Source organism: Salmo salar, chromosome 04 (genome assembly GCF_965601325.2).
Source record: "Salmo salar chromosome 04, fSalSal1, whole genome shotgun sequence".
NCBI lineage: Eukaryota > Metazoa > Chordata > Actinopteri > Salmoniformes > Salmonidae > Salmo > Salmo salar.
The window spans coordinates 73,024,347-73,051,433 of record NC_138294.1 but is presented as its reverse complement, the minus strand read 5'-3'; the positions used below and the strand labels follow the sequence as shown (position 1 = coordinate 73,051,433).

Here is a 27,087-nt window from a genome sequence, read left to right as displayed (position 1 = left end):
TAAAAGTGTGTGTTTGCTCCACTCCGGTTAGAAAGTAGTCAAACGTGTTCCATGTGAACTTTTCATGTTTCAGGTCAAAATGTGCTTTATTTATCCTATCCGCGAGTTGGCTATCAGGTAGCCTAATTCATAAGTAGCTTTAGGGCCGATTTACAAAGTCGTATTTTTTTTTTTAACTTAATCAATTAAAAGCAGCATAATTTGGCTGATATTTGCATTTTGTTTGAATCTGCAAATGTTGCAAGCTTCTTGCCATTTTGGACCAGAAAGGCCATAGGACTGAAAAAGTGGATGCTGAACCACGTGACGTCAGCTTGTCCTCTGACAACCTTTCGGATGAAGAAGATGCCTGGTGTCTCGTTGACTTCATCTCTCACCGGTCAGCGGCAGGGTGGTCTACCTCAGAGCTTCCAAAGAATATTTCCCTCATGTACTTCAAAGTCAATAACTACAGCTGAACTGCCGTGGACTTACTGTACATGTTTATCCCAGAAGATGGCGTGAAGATGACTTAAAAAAGATATATTTTTTCCCGGGCTATTCTTCGCAAGTCTTTAAAATGTTTCTCTTTTTGATAGGCTAGTTCATCAGTGTCACTACTGACTTACGGCATTATTTGAATGCACCTTGGTGGACTATTGCGTATGAATCACGGGCAAGAGGACACCACTACTGAACACAAAGCTTATGAAGTGACAGGCTAATGAATGCATTTCACTCAATGGATTTTTATATTTAGCTTTCTGTGACGCTCTATCAGCCAACTGCAAGCAGAGTCGAGAAGAACAAGCAGGACCGAAGGCGCTGTGTTGCCTGTCATTTTGGTGTTCTCAAAGAGGAAATCGGAGACATTTTAAGTCAAGAAGGAAAAACTTGGATCATTTTGTGAGAACTCGCATACATGTAATGTGGTGAGGGCGTTGTGGAATAACGCATATAGGCCTATACAAACTGGTCGGAAAATGATGGCCGGTGGAGCAGTTGAACAAAACGGGATATTCTTGAATCCTCTTCATCACAATCAACAGCCCCACATGGAGTCAGATCCCCCCGACTCTCGTAAACGACCACTAACTCCGACGGAGGAGGACTGTTGTACCAAGCGCACAAACACGGGAGGTAAGACATTGCACACCCACCGTAGGCTACATTGTCTTCAGCGTGATCAAGCAGTAACTAATGTTTTATTCTAATGTTTTAGTTACTGCTTGATCACAGACGCTCTTATCCAAAGCAACGTGCATGATCAATTAGGGTTTAGTGCCTTGTTCAAGGGCACATCGACAGATTTTTCACCTCGTTGGCTCGGGGATTTGAACCAGCGACATTTCAGTTATTGGCCAAACGCTCTTAACCGCTAGCCTACCAGTGGCAAACATTGGGATCCTATAAATACATGGTATGACATCTGATTGACATACTAGAAAATAGTTGCCATAGATCAGCAGTTTCTAAGGCCCTCAGTGAATGTAACATGTCATCAGCCCATTACATTTGACAGAGAACTTAGAAACTGCTTATCTATGGCAACTATTTTCTAGTATGTCAATCAGATGTCATACCATGTATTTATAGGATCCCAATGTTTGAATGCATAAGATTATACAACTTTTGTAGCCTATGTTTCGCAAGCATGCTCTGACTCAAGTTTCAAAGCACATTGCATCAATGTATATAAATACTTATTGTAGCCTAGTTATTGGTCTCGCTACTTCCATAATTACATCAAATACAGTGACCCATTTGGCACCTGTCAGGTTTGAACCCAGTGACCCCATCATGTTGCACATCTGGAGATTCGTTATGACATTTTCCATTGAGTGGAACATTTTTTGTTGCAGACTCATGGGACCTCAGAAACATAGTAAATGAGATGGTCGCTGATAGTTCACTTCAGAAAAATACCACTAAGGAAAATAATTGATGTGTTTTTCTTTAGAAATGTGATCTGTGAACATCTGTGTCACAATTGACTATCAGTGAACAACAACTTGTAATACATTATGTACCTGTCATAGCCATTTACTTAGAAAGCCATGGTTTGTTTCTGCAGAAATAGTCTCAATAAAACTAACACAATTTACCAACCACTCCATAGCACACAATGAAATCTTTACACCCCAGAGCACCCAATGTAATTCACTTATCGGCTACACGCTAAAATAGGTTACCTACGTAGTCGTAAACTGGTAGACAACCACATACAGGATGGAAAAACAAACAGAACTGATCCACAACAATTCAAACACACTTTTGTGATTTCTTGTAAAAACACAAAATGATGTGATTGCGGCATGTTGATACAGCATTTAAAGCATTCATTTGAGTCTTTGTTCAGGGGTAAAACAAATAGCCTGCAATGTGTTGCTCACACGTTTGCAATATGACTCATCTAAAACGCTAGTGACATTTCAGTAATATCATTGAGGATGGTGCTGTTGGTGACGGCAAAAACATTACTCCTTGTTTAGGCAAGTCTTTTTCCCCCAATTTTTTATAATAAATGTATGAGGTAGAAAGGGTTATTCTAGACCAGCACACAGGGACCACTTATTCCATTAGTTGGAATAATATGGTAATAGTACAGTATGTCTGCAGAGAATAGGCTGTTTACTTTTCACCAGCTGGTGTAGACAAAGCCAATTGGTAGGCTATCTTTATTTGTTACTGTGTAAGGCACCAATAATGTAATATCGAACAACAAATAATGTCAATCTGTAAAAATAAAATGTAATCGCGGGGTTTAAGTTTAATTAGAATTTTAATTAGAATATATTTTCCTCCACGAGATAATTAGACTATCTGTGATTTTCTTCACTGCAATAATTTCAAACACAAAATGTCCACATTGCATTATCCGTAGAACAGTCAGAATGTATATGTTTTAAGGTTCATGTGTTCTTGGTTGTATTAGAATTGTATTATCATCAGGTTTCATGTCATTTAGGCTGTTTAATAGATAGATGATACATATACGTAATATGTTTTTTTCTTGGTGATTCTCAGCCATCTTTTTCATTACATTACACATTGTGTCTGATATTTATCACATCATTCCTGTTGATCATTAACATGACTGCCAGTTACCATAGAAAAAGGAGTAATATGCTGGAGGTTTTACTGCCGTGTGCTTATTGTGCATTTAGGATGGCTGGAGAATTACGGCCCAACTCCAGGAGGAGGAGGTAGCCTATTTATTTTTCCTTTAAAAAAAATCAGCAACACCCCTCTCCTCAAAATGAAGATTTTTCATTCATCGCTCATGCAAATTTATCCTGTAATTACCCATGTCCTGGATTAGGTATGATATGGTAATGTTGCTAATGGAAAGGTTGGCAGAGGAATGTGAGCTGGGTTTTTTGGGGGGGAGAAGGACACAGGTGCCCTTGCAGAGCAATGTGACGTGAGCGGACTATGAATTTGCCAGGTGGCAGAGGGAGAGAGGGGGAGCCTACAGAGAGACCATGCTTATGTAGCCACACCAGTGAGTCCTGGTGACACAATTAATGGTTTATTGGTATCATTTACTGGAAGACGGTCGCAAAGATGTTTATCTGCCTCAGTTATTACCCCAGTTTGCTCTATGATTTAAAGACATTGGAAATGTATCTAGAAAATGAACAAAGCGGCTAGACAAATGATACTAGTATTTCTAGAGGTTCCCTGGAAATTAATACTGAGCGGAGCACACACCCCCACACATACACACACACACCCCCACACACACACACACACACCCCCACACATACACACACACACCCCCACACATACACACACACACACACCCCCACACACACACACACACACCCCCACACACACACATAGTATACCGCTCTCTATAGTCTATACGATTTATAGGCGTAGTGATTGGCTTCGTCGCCCTCCTCCCCCCACCTACACCATTCTGCGGCACTGCCATTTGCAGTGGTTGATGAGCCCCCCCGCTCAAACATGGCCGTCTGAGGGAAGAGGGGTGGGAGAGATTGGAGAGGGGTTGTACGGAGCACAGTCTCAGATCACTCCTCTCCTCCTCCACCTCCTTCATTATCCACTCACTGCATCTACACACCTTTTCAATCATCACTCAAGGTAACCCCACGCTCTCTCCCATGAAACGCACAAACCAACCCCACTACCTGTTTCACTTTTGTCATTTTCAACGGAAAAAGAAATTGAATGGGCCGCTACGCTTTATAGTGCTGCGTCAAAAGAGGCGGACTGGGGGAGAAAATCTAATTTTTTTGGGACAGGCATTGGGGGGTGGGGGCATGACGTGCTGGGGGAGGAGGCTGCCCATTGGCCAGACGAGTTGTCAGTCGTCCACGCTGCTGCAGACGGACGGGCCACTCGATGAATATGGATGAGAGCAGTGAAAAGGGTGATGCGGCAGGGAAGACCCCCCCCTTCAAACCGGTGCAGGCTTGAACAATGCGTGGCGTCTTTCACTGAAAACACTGAGAGCCTGCATTAGCATTTTGTCAGACAGTTGAGGCTCTGGCCAGCTGCAGGCATGACTTGGATGTTGCGGTGAAATCTTTTTTTTAACCCACTAATGTATTAGACCTCGGTGAAAAAGGTTGACTGGCCGCATTCCTCAACGCCACCATTTCACCTATGACTAGCCTAACGTTAAGGTACCCTTAAGAGATTGTACCCCGGCATTGATGGCGATCTGACAGAGGATTTTACCAGCAGATCTCAGAATGGGTAAGAGCCAAACTGTTTTTGTTATGACTTGTTGAATTCATTTATCACACTCAACTCTTTCTATTTGATTAGCTGAAATCTCATCTGCTCATTATTGCCCGTTTTGTTCCATCGTCCTTGCTGCCTGTCAGCGGCAGGTTGGTCCATTGACATGCAGAGTGGGTATTTGGAGGGGGGGGTGGGGGCCCACCCCGTTGAGTGACTTCACTAAACACGTTTGGCTCGTTGTCTGTGTCTCCAAGCTGTCCCCCCAGTATTAGATGCATGGGTTTGAACTCAACACCCTCGACTGGCTTAACGTTAGCTCCCCAACCTGCCCCATACTGCTCCCATTCCCCTGGCGGATTGCAGCAACAGATTGCCATGTTTACTCTACCACATGACACCATTGAAACCTGTTACTGTGATTTTTCAGACACTAGGACGGAATTAATTATTGACTAATGACAAAACGCTGCTGTGAGGGCAATGGAGGGAATCTCAATGGTATGTTCTCCCATGCTGGGTTCACCCTGGTTTTAAGACACATAGAAACGGGGACTTGTGCACCCCTGCCACCACAGGTCTAATAGAGGGCATTTCCACTGTTCCATTCCTATTGTTCAGTTTGCCCTGTGTGGAGAGATGTAGTAACATTTGTCCTCTGACTGACAGTAGAAAAGAGCCTGTAGCTCCATGAAGACAATGTCAATGTCTGAGCAATGGTCTTTACTTTTTCATCAAGGTCATCTATCATCATGTTTCTCTGAAAGGGGAAGATGAGCAGAGTAGAAAGCAGAAATCCCAGCAGAAAAAGGGCCTTGGCTAATGATATGTTGGTGTCAAGAGTGTAATGCCGTCATAATCTCTCTGATTGATAAAGGAATGACAGATGTTCTCAGAAAGGCTAAATCATTCATCAGTGTGATTTATAATGCAGATGTGTTGACGGACTAGACATGTTGAATGTAAATGTTGGTTCCAGTAGTTCTAGTAGTGTGAGCAGCGAGGAAGTTCCTTTAGTCCGAGGTAACAGAATGAAGTCTAATTGACTTTGGAGTTGAGAAATCAACATGTCATGACTGTATTGAGAGACACAAATGGAACATGAGGGGCATTTTAAAAGAATCAGTAGAGAGCTGACAGGGAGAGGGACTGTGAAGTCCCTAGATGTCACAGTGCCACGGTCATTATGATCAGGATCTAATGATCCCATTTTGGAGGCAAACAGAAGGTCAGTCTTAGAACAGTGACATCGATGTGTGCAGAGCTCTATCCATCTTCCCTGGACAAGCCTGCAGATCCATCCCCCTGCATGAAGCTATACAACGACGACACAGGCAAACACGCATCTTGGTGTTGGCACCCAAAATCACCCCTAAAACGAACAACAATGTTGCGATATGGTCATTATATTTTTGTGCTGGTCTGTATTGGAAACACGTTTGTATGCATATATGAACAGTTCTCTGAACGTGCCTTCTTGACAGAGTGATGTCATCCGTGTTGCTGGTTGAGGCATTGAAGAGGTCCCAAAGTGACGTCATGTTAAAAATAATAGATGATATCTGAAAAAACATATTAGATCATTTTTGGGTCACACCAGCACAGATATTTGAAGAATGATTTAGGCTACTATTATCTAATTGATTTCAGGGGTGATATTGGGTACTTATTGTGCCCACAGGTTCATACATAGGTCACATGTCTGTCTCCCCTGTTGATTACTTATGTCTGGAATAGCACAACCAGGTGTTGGTTGGTACAGAGATGGAAGAGGATGTGAGTCATCCCAGTTGCTCATTTATTCTGGTTAATATAGGCCTACAGTCAATGAACTAAACAGACCAGACCCAGCAGCTATCGCATTGGTGTCTATGGGAGAGCAGACCAGTACTGTGACCATTTTTTTTCAATGGTAAACTGCCTGAGTGGGACATCTTCATTTATCCACCATCTTTGGGTTGGTATTCACAGTAATTGTCCAAAAGTGTCCAATCCCAACATTAGGTTGATTGCTCTTGTCTGAATTTAGCCTACCAAATCTGGATTGGTTTGGATTGACACACACTGCTAGTGCTCACCTGGGTGATGGTTACAGTAGGTCTTTTTCATTAGCCATTACGTGTATGGAGGTTTGGATTGACACACACTGCTAGTGCTCACCTGGGTGATGGTTACAGTAGGTCTTTTTCATTAGCCATTACGTGTATGGAGGTTTGGATTGACACACACTGCTAGTGCTCACCTGGGTGATGGTTACAGTAGGTCTTTTTCATTAGCCATTACGTGTATGGAGGTTTGGATTGACACACACTGCTAGTGCTCACCTGGGTGATGGTTACAGTAGGTCTTTTTCATTAGCCATTACGTGTATGGAGGTTTGGATTGACACACACTGCTAGTGCTCACCTGGGTGATGGTTACAGTAGGTCTTTTTCATTAGCCATTACGTGTATGGAGGTTTGGATTGACACACACTGCTAGTGCTCACCTGGGTGATGGTTACAGTAGGTCTTTTTCATTAGCCATTACGTGTATGGAGGTTTGGATTGACACACACTGCTAGTGCTCACCTGGGTGATGGTTACAGTAGGTCTTTTTCATTAGCCATTACGTGTATGGAGGTTTGGATTGACACACACTGCTAGTGCTCACCTGGGTGATGGTTACAGTAGGTCTTTTTCATTAGCCATTACGTGTATGGAGGTTTGGATTGACACACACTGCTAGTGCTCACCTGGGTGATGGTTACAGTAGGTCTTTTTCATTAGCCATTACGTGTATGGAGGTTTGGATTGACACACACTGCTAGTGCTCACCTGGGTGATGGTTACAGTAGGTCTTTTTCATTAGCCATTACGTGTATGGAGGGGAACATCCTGAATTAACAGGTTGAAGAACAAAAGGTTTGGTCGGTCAATTCTTTGAGCCGACACGATATCAATCACTGACTGAAACAAGACAGTGTTGTAAAGCCACTGAACCCCCTTTTAAATGGGAGGATATTGAGTTTGTCTTCTTGGAAGTATCCAGTTTGATCAAATCTGAGGGATTTCAGTCCCTTAAGCTTGCATCCCTAACATTCATTACTCAGGATCACACTGGGTTGGATTTCATGCCCTGCAAGCATATGATTTAAGTGTTTTGACATAGTCCTGTGTGAGTCAAATTCAGAGTAATGTTATTACATTCTATCATTTTCACATGATTCTGATGTAGTTTATGTTCCGCTTTGTCTCTTGGATTGCGAAATGATTGATAACATTATGTAGGAGTTGGCTTGAATTGGACTGCAAATTAGACATTTTGTCCGAAGATTCTGATAAAGGATACTAAAACTCCTTGAAAACAGTTAAAATTAGACCTCTGCAAACTGGAAAGGAGGTCAGCATTTACTCAACAGGAAATCTGGGACAGAATACAGAACGTGTCACCAAACTCTGATGAAATGTGGGACTAGAGGATACAAAAGAATCACACTCCGAAATGAAAACCCCTCTCTAGATTCCTACCTACCAAAGCCAGGCTGACAAGAATATATGTGGCTAGCTACCTATTCAAGTGTATGCATCTGACACGTACATGTTCCTATTGTGGATGATTGAATGGACCCAGAAGGGATACATTGTGAATGTGAATTGTAGTCTACTCCGTGCTGCAGGCGTGTATCGGCTGAGGTGAATGGGTTACTTTCAGTATGGTGTATATAATGTGTGTAGACTAGAGCCTCTTTACTAGCTCTGACCTCCTGTCTGTTTGTCTCTGTCCCTACAGAAGAGGGTGAGTACTTCCTGAAGGTGCTGATCCCCAGCTATGCGGCCGGCTCTATAATTGGCAAGGGCGGCCAGACCATCGTACAGCTGCAGAAAGAGACGGGCGCCACCATCAAGCTGTCCAAATCCAAAGACTTCTACCCAGGTAAGTGGACCTCACTTTGTCCATGATCACATTGTCCAAATGTAAAGGCTTTAGGGCTGACCCCATTTAGTCGACTGGTCGATTGTTTGGTCGATAGGCTGTTGGTCGACTGAGATTTCTTTAGTCGAACAGTCAGTCGCAAATGTTGGAGTTCTTTTCATGGAGCACAAGACACTTGTCTGAGTTGCACCTGTCTCAGTGGACTAATCCATTGTGGAGGCCGTGGGGATGGTACAGTCCATCACTGTAAGACGTGCTACTGAAATTGTATATGGCTATATTATGTAAGAACAATGGTGAAACACTAAGAAAAATAATATAATTTTATAACAAATGCGCTTTCTCCCCCGTTGCGGTCTGTGGTTCTTAAACATCAGTGTGCTGTTGTGTTGGTGCCTTTTCCTCCACCATGTTGCTATGTGCATAATGGCAAAGTTATCCAGTATATTGGTGTTGAGAACAATGGCAAGGCACCAGCGGAGTCAGGAGATGAGACGGCCCTTGACTTAGTTGTCTAAGAAAAGTAAGGAGAGAGGAAACTCCATCTTAATTAGGTCTATAATCAATAGCCTAACTGTTGAATGTGCCTGATTTTATAAATCCTCCATATTTCTCTCCAGAAATAAGACAGATCCTGCTTCTGTTGCCTGTTTGAGTGTTTGTTTAATAGCCTACTGATTCTGTGATCACCAAGCCTCATGCAACCACAATATGTCGGATAAAGCAATTTCACAAATTCGTCTGTTTTTAATCTTTGCTGTGCTGTAATAAAGGGTTTACACTTTTTTTTGTTAGAACAGCCTCTCGCTCCTATACCCTCCTTTTTCTTGATCTCCTTATTGTTATTATTATAATTATTATTATTATTATCATCATTATAATAATTAGTAATGTCATTATCATTATCATCATCCTGTTTAGCTGTCTTAATACTGTAACTTCCTTAGGCCTATATGTGATATATATATGTATATGCTACTGTATAAACCAATCATTCATTAGTTCATGTCATCACACAGCATACGAGTCATTCATGATTTGAAATGCAATCAAGCATTTTAGTTTTAAAATGAAATAACAAAGGGAGCATTGAATAATTAGCCTAAACTATAAATAAACCGTTCCACATTGGAAGTTACATTCACAAATACATGGGACTGTTTTTAGTCTTGCCTGTAATAAAGTCTTTACAAAAAAGATAAGCTAATAATGTATTTAGTGTTGTTTACACTGTTCCAAATAGTCAGAAAAAAATAATATTGTAATCTAACAGCACCTGTTTGGCACATATAATATGCACGCAGAACTTGCTCCTTTCCTTCCTTCTTTTTCTAGATCTCTAGTAGTTTCCACAACTAAGTCAAATGTCCTCCACACAACTGACTTCCCATTTCCTTCCTGAGCAACCAGTAAAACATTCCTGTTTCCAGTTTCTTTTTCACGTCCATTTTGCCGTCACGAGTTTATAACCAATTTATTGATGTGATTATGATATGCTATAGGTCAGGCCCCATTGGTCACGTGCATGTGATGCATACATGTGTCACGTAAAGAGAGCAGGGTTGAGGGAATATGGAATGTTTTTCCTAAACAAAGTAAGGATTTCGGTAGCAGAACTTTTCAGACAGAAATGGCTGTAATTATGTTTCAGCTTCAGCAACACGGACAGCGCGATAAACACTGTTCATGTTCTGTGGTGGTCGCTGCAGCAGGGAGGAGAGAGAGACAAGGGGTGCTAGTCACACGGGCACTCACTGTCTGAGCCTGGCCCAGCGCAATCAAATCAATTGCGGTCGGATCCCTTTAGAGTCATAAGTGTGTCTAAATTATTTCATCAAACAGTGAGCTTAAAGCATCAGACAAGCTCAGTGCATATAGTATATTTTATTGTGTCTTTATATGGGAAAAATACATGTTTTAACATTTTTAACAATATATTGGTCGAAAGACAACTCTCAGTAGAGCCAGAATTGTTGTTGTTGTTGGGGACAGCCCTAAAAGGTTTACAACTAAGAGCACCAAACCCATGGCACTCTCTGAATCCAAGTTCAGTAGAAGACTGTTATTCGTTGGTTATGCTGCAGTTTGATTTCCAACTGGGGAACAGTTGCAGTTTGATCTAGCCGTCCAAAGGCACAGTATTTGTACCCAGACAAAAGACCCATGCAGATGATACAGCTGCTATTGACGCAGGAGTATCATTTAAAGATGCAAGCAGTTTTTCTTTCAGTTTGGCTGCGCTCTTAGCAGGGAGCTGATCCCATTTCTGTGCAAAGTCTGTATTCCCCAGAAGTACTATCATTCTTCATTTCTGCTACAGTGCAAAGACCGCATTTAATCAATTTCCCTCTTAGCTGCCTGGCTGCCATTTTACTCCAAGATGGAGAGAGCACATTGTCTAATGTCAAGGACATGTAAGGTACACTGAAAGCACTAGTCGCCCAATAGGGCCTTGTTAAAAAACATGTCAACATGGAAAAAATGCTCATGTTTTCCCCAACGACCCCACACTGATGGAGGTCACTGCACTCTCTGGTTGGTGCTGAAGCATCTTGTCCTCGGAAGAGAAATGCCCGAGCCACAGAAAAGTATCTGCGTTTGTCCTTCATGGCTAAGGAAGCTTCAGTCTGCTGAAAAATAATACGTGTTCAGCGGCTCACTTTTAATTAAGTCCAGATCTCTTTTGTTATAACTAATTGAACCAAATGATCTTATTTATTTTGTACTGATCACCTATTTTCAACACATAGGCAATGGACTGTGGTATTGTTAAACTGAACACATTTCTGTACCATACAGATGCATAAATGGAAAGGAATGAATGTACTGGCTTTTGTTCCTTTTTACAATATATGGCTTATAGTAAATTATGTGATTGCCTCAAGCAACCAATTATAGATGAGCTACATGTAGAAAATAAGGATTAAACTGCCTGCAGAAAACAAAAAGGCAATATGGCTCAAATATAGCCTATTTTCTGGTAAACGGAAGGTATGATATACTGCACCTTGACTAAACACTGTCAAAGATGAATAAACCTTGTCAAAGAATAGAAGTACAATAAAATGTCATTTTAGTGGTATCCATTTCTTAGACAGTCTCCTGTCCCTTGCCCTCCCCCACTTCTGGAAAAACTGGATTCATCGATGGTAACCATGACACGCTGAAAATGAACTCTAGTAATGGCTTACTGTTGCATATCATGTATCAGCACTACTTTCTTTGTCTACCTAGAAAACACACATTGGAGCAGTTGTGCTTTTGTATCCTGCTCCTCTCTCTGGGTGGTGGATGGGTTGTTGGGGCACCACCTGCTCTGCCCCTCCCCCTCCTCATTATTGCGATGAGTGAGGAGATCAGGGAGATGGTACTGGCAGCGATTTGATTGGGTGCTGCTAGGGCCCCCCAAAGTAAAATGAAACTACAACACCATCTCACACAATGGGCCAGAATTTCTCTTCCAGGAACTTCAATATACGAGGCATTTGTACCTGTACAAAGTGTACACCTGTTATTTTCCTAAGGAATTAAAAGACAGTAAACAAAGCTAATCAATTGAATGTAATTTTTACAACATTTGTTGTTACCGCAAGTCTATAACCTTAATTTTTGTTCTACCTTTTGTGATTTATTCCCTACTGAACTAAGTGTAAACACATCGCAAATTAGGCCACAATATTTGATCTAACATGTGTTTTTAATGAAAAGAGTAGGCTATACCATTGCAATGACTTTTCATTCTATCTCCATTCTGTGTTCAGCTATGAGAGGACTGTGCTGACATGTCATGTTAATACCAATACGCACAGATCACCTCTTAATCTTTAACACTGCAGCTGCCTTGGCTTACCCTACCTACAGCACAACGAGGACACAGACAGACAGAGCTATTTCCCCTAGCAATCCGCTCAATAGTGATAGCCGCGGTTAGAACAATCCCAGCACCTCCCGTCTCCCATCCGCCAGTGTAAGACATGAAATCATGAATGGGGGTAGGCCTCGATGGGAATGGGATCTGTACGACTAGGCCCTGCTGTGGCAGCCAGAGATAGATGACTGGAGATAGTGAAGGGTGTGGATGATGCATGATTGTGTGTTAGGGGAGGGGACAGGAGGGCAGGCCCAGAAATAACCTTTCACAATCTCTCTCGCTCTCTCTCTGGAAGTGACCCTGCCCCAGCTGTACTCAAGATGCTCTCTCACTGCGCCAAGTTTCCTCCTCCCTTCTCTCCCGAGTTGGTTTTTCTCATAGCATTTGTTCTTAAAAGTTTTGAAGTTTGATCCAGATTAGATGGCATCGTGCTGTCTCTACAAAGTTTTGTTTGCATAGTAAAGAATAGCCCAAGACCCCTTTTTGTGATCCGATCGCATCCTTATTGATACCTTACATGACAAAATTATCCTACACCAGTATGTAAACAACATACTGTTCACTCATACTGTACACACACATGTGTACGCAGTCACGTACACACACTGTTCACAGCAGCTGCAAAGGAAGCTGAGAGTCCCTGGTAAGGGAGCAAAGATCTTACAACCAAAACTCCAGACTCCCTGCTTTGTGCAGCTGGCCATCAGCCCAGCTAGCATATAAAGTTACACACTGTGCTGCATGAACAGATAAAATTGATATGATGTAATATACCATAGGAATATGGTGCTGATGTTTTCCATTAGCTGAAAACATAAAGACTGACCTCACCCTGAAAAACTACACCAAGTCAGTCCATTTTGGGTGAGGTAGTTCCATCAAAAAGCAGGTTACAAAATTAAGTAACCTCATTGAAATGCTTTCAAGACAGCCTTTTAGTATTCAGAGTGAAATAAAGATGGTTGTTAACACTTTATAGCCCTCTGCAGTTAAAGATCTGCAGGGTAAGGCTTTGGACTGACTCAACTGGACTACAGAATCAAGGTCCTTCTTCATTCTGCCTCAGGAACTGCTGCCCTGTGTGCCAGAATTCCCTCTAAGATTAAACACACTGTTATTAAAATTTGTATTACACACATCAGAACCTACATTATAGCTTCTCCTAATAACGCTGTCAAGTAAACCAAGCTCCCAGAGAACCTCAATCCCACCCAAATTGCCTGGAAAGAAACAATTGCAGTTCTTAATCAGTCTCAGTGTTGAATGCATGACAGCACTTTGAGGCACAGGTATACATAAACCCACAATGCAACTTACAGTAGTCGCTCCATACGGACTATACTCTGTCCATACTATATAACATAACTAGTGAAAGCCAATAAAGTTGAATGTCTTTGCTCTGGACTCTAAGATGGGAACAGTGGCGACCAGTCAGGGTTGGGAGTTGGATTGAGTTCGAGTGAGATCCTGGACCGTCCCCAGACTTTGTGGGCTGTGTGTTTTGATAACTCTTGATGGATATTTCCTGAATGTCAACAGGTGCTTCTAGGGGCAGATGTGTGTCACCCAATCCTGTAAGAGGAAATGGAATCACATTAAAAGGAAAGGAACACAAATGGCCCGGGCTGGCTTGAGTGGAGCAGTGTCGCCGTAAAACTAACAGGCCAGTCTCAATCAGCAGGTCTTCCTTATAGGAGGGTACTCCTTATAGGAGGGTACTCCCCTGAGTAAAAAGTTAGGATGACTCTTAGTTGTCACTAGCATTGAAGAAATGTTTCACTTATTGGATTGTTGGATTTGATCAGATTGCTGTCATTTCACAATTCGATTAATTCATTTGTATTTGTGTTTTGATAGACATAACACAATGTAGTGTTTATTGTAAGGCTGGTGGTGTGAGATTGAATGAATAATGTGGGTATAGAATTATTTAAATGTGCAAAGGAATGAAAGAAAGAGAGCAAGGCAGACAAAGAGAGAGAGAAATATAAACAGTCAAAGGAAGAGAAGATGCAGGCTGTAGAAAGGACATGTGATTGCATCACCTGTTCCTATGGCGCAGCTCCTTAACCATGGCAACAGAATTCCGGTAGGGCCGACAAAGGGGGTGTAGAAAGATGCCTCAATGAGGGAAGGACGTGTGGAGTCTATGGAGGAGGTAGGGGGGCGAGGACAGGCCCAGAATTCCAGGACCCTGGAAGAGTTACATCATTTAGGAGGAATCCTTTGTCCCCCCAGTGGTTTGTTACCCGAGCTTCTCTTTCAGCTGCTCTGTTTTTGAGCTCCTATATTGGGGGGGGGGGGGAGTATTATTGGATAGGTTGGCAGTTAGCACCGCTGCATAAAGAAACTGTTATCAAAACTCAAGCATTCTTTTTTTTCTGCAAATAGTCACTGCATGAGTAGCTATTCAGTTATAAATGGGGTTGCTTTGCAACACTACTTTTTGTCAAATAGATCCTTGGCAAAAACATGTTTCATCCAAGAAATCCTGTTCCTTAAACTGAACAAGGAAGCCTCTTGTAAGTGATATGCTACAGCCACAGCAGACGCTGACCCCAAGGCACAATAATCTACGTTTTCACAAGACTGTGATGCCAAAGTAAGGGAAAACTTAGTCAGTTGCACAACTGAATGCATTCAACCCAAATGTGTCTTCCACATTGAGCCCAACCCCTCTGAATCTGAGAGGTGTGGTGGCTGCCTTAATCGACATCCCCGGCACCCGGGGAGCAGTTATTGTTGGGGGTTAACTGCCTTGCTCGAGGGCAGAACGGCAGATTTTTTTCCACCTTGCCGGCTCAGAGATTTGAACCAGCGACCTTTCGGTTACTGGCCCAACGCTCTTAACCGCTAGGCTAGAAACTACCCAGCCTTAAAAAAAGACTATAGTATACTATAGTTATATACTATAGTTTTCACTATAGTGTTTTTACAGACTTTACTGTAGTTTTGCGGACATGACTGTAGTACCCTGTAGTATTTACAGCTTGCTTAAGTATAAATACTGTTGGCCATATACCACAAACCCCCGAGGTGCTATTATAAACTGGTTACCAACATAATTACAACAGTAAACAAGTAATTTTGCATCATAACCGTGGTATATTTAAGCAATAAGGCCTGAGGGGGTGTGGTATATGGCCAATATACTATGGCTAAGGGCTGTTCTTAGGCACGACGCAACGCAGAGTAATAATGTCGTATTTATTGTAGTGGTTTTGCGGACTGTCATATACTGTAGTATTTACTCTATGGTTTTTGTGACGTTACTATAGTGTTTTTTTTTATTTATTATATTTGACATAGCAATGAGGGCTTTGTCTTTGAGGAAACCACATTTTCCATAAACTGTAGGTTGGTAAGACTGGTCAGATCGGACAGTTTAGAGATTTTACTCTTTTCTATAACTTGTAGGGAACACAATATATGGTCTATACTTGACATGTCAGTTTCTCATTTATGGGTGGCACAAATTGGGATATATGGGAGGGGAATGGGCAGGGTATATGCAAATGAAGTATTTACTGTAATGTTTTTGTGGTCTGATGTATACTGTAGTATTTACTGTAGCATTCTACAGTATACTACAACATTCTATAGAACGTGTTAGTAAGCATTTCGTTGGACAATTTATACCATGCGTATAACATGCGTATCCCATACATACGATTAATAAAACTAGGAAAAAAATATCTAAAGAAAAAAAATACACATTATTGAGGTATACTACAGTGTGTAGTATAGTATACTAGAGTTTACTATAGAATGATTTAGTACTGTAGTATTCTAATAGTAAACTGTAGTATTTTTTCATGTGGGTAGTACTGATACACTGTGATGTTTCTTTTTTGTTCTATCCCCACAGGAACCACAGAGCGGGTGTGTCTGATACAGGGTACGGTCGAGGCGCTAAATGGCGTCCACAGCTTCATCGCGGAGAAAGTCCGCGAGATGCCCCAGAGCGCCCAGAAAACAGAGCCAGTCAGCATACTGCAACCACAGACCACTGTCAACCCCGATCGCGTCAAACAGGTGAGACACGGTCCGTTAGTCAGCCATCCCTGACACGGAACCCAAACAGGCTGCGCACTAGCGACATCGTGCATACATTTATTTTGTCCCCCCACACCAAACGCGATCACGACACGCAGGTTAAAATATCAAAACAAACTCTGAACCAATTACATTCGTTTGGGGACAGGTCGAAAAGCATTAAACATTTATGGCAATTTAGCTAGCTAGCTTGCACTTGCTAGCTAATTTGTCCTATTTAGCTAGCTTTCTGTTGCTAGCTAATTTGTCCTGGAATATAAACATTGAGTTGTTATTTTACCTGAAATGCTCAAGGTCCTCTACTCCGACAATTCCACACATAAAACGGTCAACCAAATAGTTTCTAGTCATCTCTCCTCCTTCCAGGCTTTTTCTTCTTTGAACTTATATGGTGATTGGCATCTAAACTTTCATAGTATTACCACGTCGACCGACAACACAGTTTGTCTTTCAATCACCCACGTGCGTATACCCACGTGCCATCTCCTCATTGGTTATCTGCTTCTATAAACCAATGAGGAGATGGGAGAGGCAGGACTTGCAGCACGATCTGTGTCACAAATAGAACTGACTTCCATTTTAGCCCTTGGCAACGCAGACACTCGTTGACACACGCGAGCAGTGTGTGTGCGCGCAATAATATAGATTTCTAAATTTATTTTGCAGCGCACGCGACGTGAGCGGTGTAGTCAGGGTATGACCGACCACCATACTTAACATAACCATGTCGTGGACAATGACCTATCAGATATAGAATACGACCGATCAAAGCATGTTACCTCCCTACCTACGATGATCTGTCTGACATGTCAATAGTGTAGACATGCAGAATCATAAGGGCACGTGGTCAGCACATGGCAAGAACACAGTCACACTTTGTCTCACAGGGGCATCTGCCCCACAACCTGAGCCCTGGCAGGGTCAGGAAAATGTGAGGGCATGGGGTTATTTTTACCGGCCTCCTGCCCGCTAGGTCCTCCACAGTGCCACAGAGCTGGACGGCAGCTGCAGCCTTAACCCCTGGGATTAACACATCGCTGAGTAAAGCAGAGGGCTGGGATAGTAGAATGACTCAGTGAGCGATATCTTTCTCTCGTTCTCTCTCTCTCTTTCCTACTTTTCAATCTCTCTTTATCCCTCCCTCCCTCCCTCCCTCCCTCCCTCCCTCCCTCCCTCCCTCCCTCCTCCCTCCCTCCCTCCCTCCCTCCTCTGGTCCCCACCATTCCTCTGCAGGCTAAGTTAATAGTGCCCAACAGCACGGCTGGGCTGATCATCGGTAAGGGCGGGGCCACAGTCAAGGCGGTGATGGAGCAGTCGGGTGCCTGGGTGCAGCTGTCCCAGAAGCCCGAAGGCATCAACCTGCAGGAGCGCGTGGTCACGATCAGCGGGGAGCCCGAGCAGAACCGCAAAGCCGTGGAGATCATTGTGCAGAAGATCCAGGAGGACCCTCAGAGCAGCAGCTGCCTCAACATCAGCTACTCCAACATTTCAGGCCCCGTGGCCAACTCCAACCCCACCGGTTCCCCCTACGCCAACTCGGCTGAGGTCCTTCCCAACGCCGCTGCGGCTGCCGCCACTGCCTCCAGCCTTCTAGGCCAGGCCGGCCTGGCAGGAATGGGCGGCTTCCCGGGAACCATGTCCAGCTTCTCTGGCAATGACCTGCTGGCCATCACCTCGGCCCTCAACACACTGGCCAGCTATGGCTACAACACCAACACCCTGGGCCTGGGCCTCAACCCCGCCGCTGCCTCCGGGGTCCTGGCCGCCGTGGCTGCTAGTGCTAACCCAGCTGCTGCTGCCGCCGCTAACCTCCTGGCCTCCTATGCCAGCGATGCCTCCGGCTCCGGCCATCCTGCTGTTGGCCTGGGGGGCTTCTCCCTGGGCTCGCTGGCTGCCGCCACGGGGGCCTCCAACGGCTACCTGAATGCCTCGTCCCCACTGATGGCTTCCTCCCTGCTGGCCGCAGAGAAGCTGGGAGACGGGGCCAAGGACGTGGTGGAGATTGCTGTGCCCGAGAATCTGGTGGGCGCCATCCTGGGGAAAGGCGGGAAAACGCTGGTTGAGTACCAGGAGCTGACGGGCGCCCGCATCCAGATCTCCAAAAAGGGAGAGTTCATACCCGGCACGCGGAACCGTAAAGTTACCATAACAGGGTCACCCGCGGCAACGCAAGCCGCCCAGTATCTGATCAGCCAGAGGATCACGTATGAGCAGGGTGTGCGTGCCACCAACCCACAGAAGGTGGGCTAAATGGGAAAAAAGGATGTAATAAAGGAAGGATGGAGACAGAGAAAAGAAAGGGAATCAAGGGTCACGGAGAGGGGAAAAAACGTCCAAATATCCATTCAATATTTCAGTATTAAAAAGAGAAGGTGACAAAGAAGGAGGTGAGGCAGAGAGAAAACCAGGATACGTGTGTGTGATATGTGATTGTGTTTTTAGGACTGAGGTTGTGATGTTTTTTAAAAGTGGTGTCGAGTCCTTTTGATGACGAGTAAAGCTGAACTGGTCCACTGCCAAGCAGCAGATTCAGGGGTGAGTCCACACGATTTCACCCCCTTCAAAAACCTCACAGCTGGGTTTGTTTTGGGTTTCGTTCTCTTCAAAAACCTCACAGCTGGGTTTGTTTTGGGTTTCGTTCTCTTCAAAAACCTCACAGCTGGGTTTGTTTTGGGTTTCGTTCTCTTCAAAAACCTCACAGCTGGGTTTGTTTTGGGTTTCGTTCTCTTCAAAAACCTCACAGCTGGGTTTGTTTTGGGTTTCGTTCCCTTCAAAAACCTCACAGCTGGGTTTGTTTTGGGTTTCGTTCTCTTCAAAAACCTCACAGCTGGGTTTGTTTTGGGTTTCGTTCTCTTCAAAAACCTCACAGCTGGGTTTGTTTTGGGTTTCGTTCTCTTCAAAAACCTCACAGCTGGGTTTGTTTTGGGTTTCGTTCTCTTCAAAAACCTCACAGCTGGGTTTGTTTTGGGTTTCGTTCCCTTCAAAAACCTCACAGCTGGGTTTGTTTTGGGTTTCGTTCTCTTCAAAAACCTCACAGCTGGGTTTGTTTTGGGTTTCGTTCTCTTCAAAAACCTCACAGCTGGGTTTGTTTTGGGTTTCGTTCCCTTCAAAAACCTCACAGCTGGGTTTGTTTTGGGTTTCGTTCTCTTCAAAAACCTCACAGCTGGGTTTGTTTTGGGTTTCGTTCCCTTCAAAAACCTCACAGCTGGGTTTGTTTTGGGTTTCGTTCCCTTCAAAAACCTCACAGCTGGGTTTGTTTTGGGTTTCGTTCCCTTCAAAAACCTCACAGCTGGGTTTGTTTTGGGTTTCGTTCCCTTCAAAAACCTCACAGCTGGGTTTGTTTTGGGTTTCGTTCTCTTCCGTTTTTATTTTCTTTGGCTGTGTTGATTTTTCAGCTTCAGTTGTAGATCTCCGCTCCCGGTGAGTTGAGGTTCCGGACAGGCTTAAAGAGCAGAAATAGCGTTTTGCTCATGCCTTTTTGCTTTGATGTTAACCTCGCTCCATGTGAACAAAGCAAAAGGCCTTGTTTACATGAGAGAGGTAAAATTACGAGCACCAGAGGTCATCCAAGACCACTAAATTCTTAATAGATATCAGAATATTAATGACATGACACTGTATGGTTCAAATCAAAATTGAGGTTTTAACAATTCGGTTGTTATCCTTTTTATTTTCCTCAATTATTTATTGAAATATGGTCTCATTCAAACACATATAGATGATTTAAACCTGTGAATTCGGGTTGATATGAATGTAAAGACATTATTATTGTTATTTTGTTATTAACGAGGATCAAATGTTGAGTTGCAGTGACAGATATGTATAGTTTTAACCCAGAACTGCACAGTAACTAGTGTAGATCAGGGGTCAAATGTTCAATGTGAGAGGATAGAGGAGACACGCAGGAATGTACACATTCACAGGAACAGACACACATTCATACATGTTTACCGCCACCCACACACACACCACTTTTGGTGCTACGAAAACATAACTACAGATAGCTAGGCCTATATTACCTGTATCACCGAAATTGAAAATCCCTTTGGAGATTGCTCTCCCTCTCCTTGATTGTAAGATGCCAAGCATTGTTCACTTATCTGTAATTTACGGGATCTAGTTCTGCCTTTATGTAAGCAAAGACTGGATTTCATGCTATGTTGAAGGTCAGTCTTAATATTTCACCTCGCTAGTCCTCCTTCAGCTGCCATGGCAAACTGTATCTTGTGCCACCGTGGACAGTTTAGGTCCCAATAACGTAGTTACTGGTTAAAAATACTTTTTATCCTATTGTCATGAATTAGCCCTGTACTTTGAGTTTGCCAGCCGATATTGCGCCTTGGGACTTGCTCCTATGTAGAAATTTGAATAAGCCCCCATGGGACAGAGCATCATACCCGAGAGGGAAGACAGCACTATACACAGCTTGAGGTATCTTACATTACCTTTTCAATTGAAGAATCTAACCTGAAGAGTCCCGAAGAGAACGAAGCACTACAAAGCAGTCTTGTTAAGAAAAGCAGTATTGAACGTTATCTGTGAGCGAGGAGACGATTGCTTTATATCAGGATGGCTGGTAGTCAAGAGAGACACTAATGAGAAAGAAATGGACTCACCATGAAACACATTTGGAGTTTTCTGTGAACCATTTTTCTCAACCAGAGTCAATACCAATATGGAGTCAAACAGTTTATGCAGGCAGTTAGTCCAACCTGTTATCTTGCCTAAAGCAGACATTGACCCTAGCTTACATTGGCAGTAGTGCATAAAGCGTTGCCCAAACATTTATCTGACATTCTGTAAGGATAATTGTTTGGCAAAAACGCAGGGAGGGTAATTGTCTTCTAGAACATTCTCAAACACAACGATTAACTTTGCTTGCTTCTGCGCTGCTATCCATTGGTTTTCATCCGAGTACACTGGGTCTCTTATGACTGCACTGTGAGACACAACAAAGACACAACGCAAAGTGTGTCTGTCCCTTCTTGAGCCAAGTGATCATATTTTGAAGAACATATCCAGGATATAGGCCTACAGCTGGTGCGTGTTCTAGAGCAGGGATGGGCCACTCCAGTCCTCGGGGGACAGAGTGGTGTCACACTCCCCCCATCATCCCTAGCAAACACAGTTGATTTAAACTAATTACGTTGTAAACTGAAGATTATGATTAGTTGATTATTGGAGTCAGGTGTGTTAGCTGGGACTGGGACAAAAGTGTGACACCAATCAGGCCCCAGAGGACTGGAGTGGCCCATCCCAGTTCTAGAGCAAAAACAGCTGAGCAGCGAGATAAGGAACATCTCCACATAAACATCCATAATGTGATGTCTTGGAGATATTTTGGTTTACCAATAATATTGCACAACAGAAAGCTGCTAATGGATGTTTTTTCTACTGATCAGTCCAGAGTCATCAGTCAACCATATATTTTATTAAGGTCCGTGCTATCCGGGATCCTTGGCATGTCCCTACTCCATTGAAGTTGAAATGCAAAATGGTTAAGGTAAGTGTAGGGGTTAGGGTAGGGACATCCCAAGGATCCCGGATAGCATTGACCCTTTTATTAACCCAAATGACTCCTATGACATTTATTTTCCTGCACAGCAGTCCCTGAATCCTATTCTGACCCTCTTTTCCATTTCACAAATGTATCCATAGACTTATGTAACCAGAGCTCTGGGATCGGCTTCCAATAATACAGGACCGGGAACGATAGTGTCAGAGAAAGAAACAGCAGCACTCCCTTTTCAGTGAAATGACAAGGCTCCTTCTTGAGAAAGAATTGACCTTTACCCCACCTTACTAACAACTCTATGTTTGAGCGCTCCGCATGGCATGGCACCAGCCACGAGCCCCATTACCTTGACTCACTGAATACATGTTTCCCTTTCATTGTATTTCTGACGGAATGTGCTGTGACTTTTAACAGTAGTCAACGGTACACTAGTTACTTGAAATGAAATGGCACTCCAGTTAAAATATCTGTAACTTCTTTCACCTGTGGGGTTCAAAAACCTTCATATTTTAGCCCTAACCTCACAACATTATAATGCTGATTTAAAATACAAGCACAAATCAAGGTGGATTTAATAATAGAAGCAATGCAACTACGCTTGGTTTAGAGAGAGACTACTCCAGAGCTGTCTGATCTGTACATTGTACCAACTCCTCTCTCCATTCATTACTTTTCCTCCTCTTTAGACATTTCCCCACCCTACATATGCTCTTTTTGGTCTATTTTAAAGTCCTCCTATATACAGATTACCTTTTCTCTCTCCTCTGCACTGCTCCCCCCCTCTCTCCTTCTTTCTGTCTTGTCTACTCATAGGCACTGACGTCTGGGAGTTGCAGGGAGTGCCGAAGTGATTGATAGGAGTTATGCACTATAGGTCATAAGGGTATGCAAATATTTTCACAGCCCATAGAGTTCACCAGTCAAAAATGCACAGATAACACCTGCCTCCAAACTGTGACAACCCACAAGACCAACCAGCAACATTGGTTCAAACTACGGTATCAAATTCCCCACTAAAAGAAGAACTTGTAGGATTTAGACAGGCTTACACCGTGATCTATGACCTTCTAGGGGAAGGGAAAGCAAAATAGGAAGGCGAATCTTGGTTGAATGAGAAAATGTCTGTTGGTTGACCAAACAGCTTCTATTTCAGCCTCCTAACAAAAGAGCAGGAGTTTATTTAAAAAAAGTAAATGAGAGAGAGCGAGAGAAAGGTGGGAACTCGTTCGTGACCTCATGCTGAAACAGTGACATCCTTTATGCATATCCTCTTATCTGAAAAATGACTAGAAATTCATTTCTGTGGAATATGTCATGTCAACATGATCTATATGTACTTAATTGTAGCTATTCTAGTTTGTAGTCCAAATGCAGTCCAGCGTCGTCGATACAATGTGAAACTCTATGTTATCTTTGTGTGGATGATGAAGAGTGCCAACTAGCCCTGATTAAGATTAGCTTTGCGATTTGTTTGTGCATTACGATGACTCATCATCGACAGGTGGCGTCCATATTTCTGTTATTGAAGATTTAGTTTGACCGTAAGAAAAATTTAAAGAATATTGGAAGCAATATAGTAGCATGTCCTGTTTTGTGTTTTTATTATGTCTATTGTATGAACCTTTGAAATTACTAAGATTTTGAATGAATAGGTTTACATGTACTTTTTGTAAGTTATGAAAATGCTGCTATTTGATAAGTAAAATATAAAAAATATTTTAGTTGAAAATATGTCTGGTCTGTTGATAAGAAACATGCTCTAAAAGACAGGGGCGTAAAACGAGGTGTATAGAATACTATACAGTATTGGTAAGATAGTAACAGTAATAATTGTACCTGTGCCAAACTAGACCTCTGCAGCTTCTGAAATTGTAGATGTGCGATCAAATGTTAGATATCAATAACTTGTTTAGAAGTGCTGATCAAGTGCCAATAAAACAATGTTTTTCAGTTAAGAAATGATAATCATATACATTACTTAAGAAAACAATGGACAAATAACTATTTTGTGCATTGTTTTACCCCATAGCTACATAGAGTAAGAGATAAAGATTGTGATTTTTATGGATCCATGTTGTTTTACACTCCATGCATCCCCTGTGTGTTCGTTTGACCTGTGGCTTAAGCACTGCTGTTTTTCACAAATGTCTCTATAGGCCAGCATGGACTAAGCATAACATGTTATAAGCATTCATAACATAGTCATTAACAATCAGACAAAATGTGTTTCGTGGAGTTAGGTGTTATCTTTTTGCACGTCTTCTATTGCATGGTATCAAAGTGAAAAATTGAGGGAAAAAACTAAATGAAAAAAAATTGTGAGGTTTTCTCGCAACATTCAAAGACATAAAGTTGCATGCAGTCAGTTGTAGAACACTTAAGTTAAAATCACCTCATATTTAAAATGTTGTTTCATGTCGTAAGTTGGGAGGGAGCCCATTATTGTCATGTTGGCCCAAATACAACACATTTCAGATCAAATTCTCATACAGTCCATCTCTTTATATTATAACAGACCAGGTTTTGTTTTCTTAAGGTACCATGAGGAGTATTACAAATGTGAAACAAGCAAACGCGAAAATGTTATTCAGTGTTATTCTTGAGTTTTGCTTTCTAGAATACCAGGCATTTTTTAAATCAGGTTAAACCTCACAAAACCTGTGTAATAGTTTTTAAATATTTTTTGTACCACAGTTTGAATGCCCAAATCTAATCTATGAATGTAATCCCATTTGCTCATTTTTTCAGTTGAATGTTTATCAGTCTTTTAATGTGAATTCAGGGCTGGAATTTCAACTACATGTAGAGTTAACATATTATGTCAAGAACCAATTTCAGCTATAGTCAGGTAGGCCATAGTCATAACCCAGATATGTTTTAACAACACTTCCGATTCGCTGTCAACATTGTCCTGTTTGTTTGGTGTTGCATAAATGCACTTTACTGATCAATGGGTCATACCTTTTTACAAAATTCCATCTCCTGTTATTGGATGTGAAACAAAGCAAACCATGTTAACGTTCAGCCGTTTTTGTCATTCTTTGCTGTTGCTCTGATATTGTTTGTTGAGGGTTTTTTTTCTGATCTTTTTGGGTCTGTGTGTATCAGACTTCTCTGAAAAGGTGGCACCCGAGTCCACATAATATGGTTTATCCATTTCCTTTTGAAAATATTGGTGGAAATCACAATGAGCGAATCTTCTTTAAAAGAGGGAGAGGGAATTTAGAGTGGAGCTGTTCCATCTTGTCATGTTGCATTCTGCTGCCTTGAAGTCTAGAGGGCGGAAGTATTTTTATGAACAAATTGGCATTGAAAGCACGGTAAACCTCATACAATGTCTCTATGTGGTGTTATCAGAGAGTACACGTTTGTTACGTTACAGAATGCAATCCCAAGGTCTTGCTGATATCATTTTAGATGGGAGACAAATACAGCACCAGCAAAATTCGATTGCCTCGGTCATACCGCTGTCAGTGTTGGTGGATTGGACAATTCAACCCGTAAGAACCCTGTGTAACCTAAAATTACTTTACCACTGCATGCTATGACTTTCTGTCGTCTCCTTCTGCCATGCACTGCTACTAACCCCCAGCACCCTTCTAACCCCTCCACTACTGAGTGCCAAACTAAGTCAACACCATTCCAAACCTTCAGTTGTTTTAAATATGATGTAGTCTGGACATGCATCTGACCCTCCAGGATCTTCCTAAGGGGGATTCTATCGAACTATCAGACAGGACTAAGCCGGTTAAGGCTGCTTGCCCCCTCTTCTCCTCAACTCTCTCCATCTTTTCAGCCTACATGACATTATGATTATGTGTGCCGTTGTGTCTGGCACCTGTCATTGTATTCACCCATTGAATGGAAAATTATTCTGAGCCCATTCCTCTGAATAGTGGGAGAAAGACAGGATTTTTACCAACCAGCCACGACGCCATCTCTTATCTTTGACCCTCCCATGAACTAAGTTGACCTTATCCACCCTTTGCGTGCTCATCTGCGTGTTTGGATTATTTTGACCCCAGGTTTATTGCCAAAATTTGCTGAGACTACAACTGTATGAATTTTCATTTGGTTTTAATTGTTTGTTTGTTTTCTTGTCATCCGGACAATTCTGCAGGGTTGAAAGCTAACAAATCTTGTCTGAAAAAAGCATGACAATGCCCTGCACACCTCTTCGGCTCCATTGTAAATATTATTTTGGGTTAGGTTTTTAATTTTGTAAAACTATTTTTGTTTTTCCATCTTAAGAAATGGACTGTCAGCATATGTAATATGTTATCCTAAACTAAAAAGAGTTGGGTCAATTGGAATGACTCAAGTGTCTATATTGAGACAGAGAAGATACCATTTCAAAGTCCAGGCCTCACTTGTCCTTTGACTGAAGCATTTGCTTCGATGCCTTTACACAGACACAGTCTCAATCTTAAAGATACAGTCTCAATCTTAAAGATACATGGGCAACATTGTCTTTCCTTGTGCCATGTCAGTGAAGTACGGGTGAGAGCCTTTTATTGAGATATTTGCCAATACGAGTGCCAAATGAAATCGGCACTGAGCCAAAAGCCAGCCAGCCTACACACTGAAGCTGTGGTAGCAATGGGATGTTTCACTTCCCAATCCCATATCCCCCCCAAAACACTTCATTGTTTGGCATTTGACTTGAAATGTCACTATATTCTATGCTGCCAGTCAATTTCCTGCTTTCCTCAGTGAAACATCTCAGAAGCAGTTCCTTTTACAACATTACACTGTTGATCAATGACAACAGCAACTATCAAAAGGGAATGAAAGTGTATTTTTATTATTATCAGTATATCTGAGCATCATCCATTAATAGATTTAAGGGTAATGACTATTTAATGTAACTGTAGTATTGTGTTTGTAAAAAAAAAAAATCTGTGAGTTGTGTTTGATGACTCGTGGACTACCAGTGAAGTCAGCATTTCAGTGTTAATATATTGAATTGTTTTTTAAAGATTATTTTTGCGACGGCAACAGCAACAAAGAGTCATTATAAATGTTCATTTTAGCATCA

The 27,087-nt window shown here is 42.4% G+C and overlaps 1 protein-coding gene and 1 long non-coding RNA gene across 3 annotated transcripts; one reads left to right on the top strand and one right to left on the bottom strand.

The window, feature by feature from the left end:
* The first annotated feature begins 326 nt into the window (after nucleotides 1–326).
* LOC106603702 (RNA-binding protein Nova-1) lies at nucleotides 327–27,087 on the top strand. Of its 2 annotated transcripts, none has more exons than XM_014197701.3 (4): nucleotides 327–1,119; nucleotides 8,464–8,607; nucleotides 16,347–16,513; nucleotides 17,768–27,087. In XM_014197701.3, the coding sequence occupies exons 1-4, from the start codon at nucleotides 963–965 to the stop codon at nucleotides 18,782–18,784; spliced, it is 1,485 nt and encodes a 494-aa protein (XP_014053176.1). In that variant the 5' UTR covers nucleotides 327–962; the 3' UTR covers nucleotides 18,785–27,087. The 2 variants fall into 2 exon arrangements, with proteins under 2 accessions (XP_014053176.1, XP_014053177.1); XM_014197702.3 differs by lacking the exon at nucleotides 327–1,119 and adding an exon at nucleotides 4,365–4,707.
* LOC106603703 (uncharacterized) lies at nucleotides 10,473–14,765 on the bottom strand. Its single transcript, XR_001328475.3, has 2 exons — nucleotides 14,524–14,765; nucleotides 10,473–14,050 (listed from the first exon to the last, which is right to left on the bottom strand). It is a non-coding gene; the product is annotated as an uncharacterized LOC106603703 (long non-coding RNA).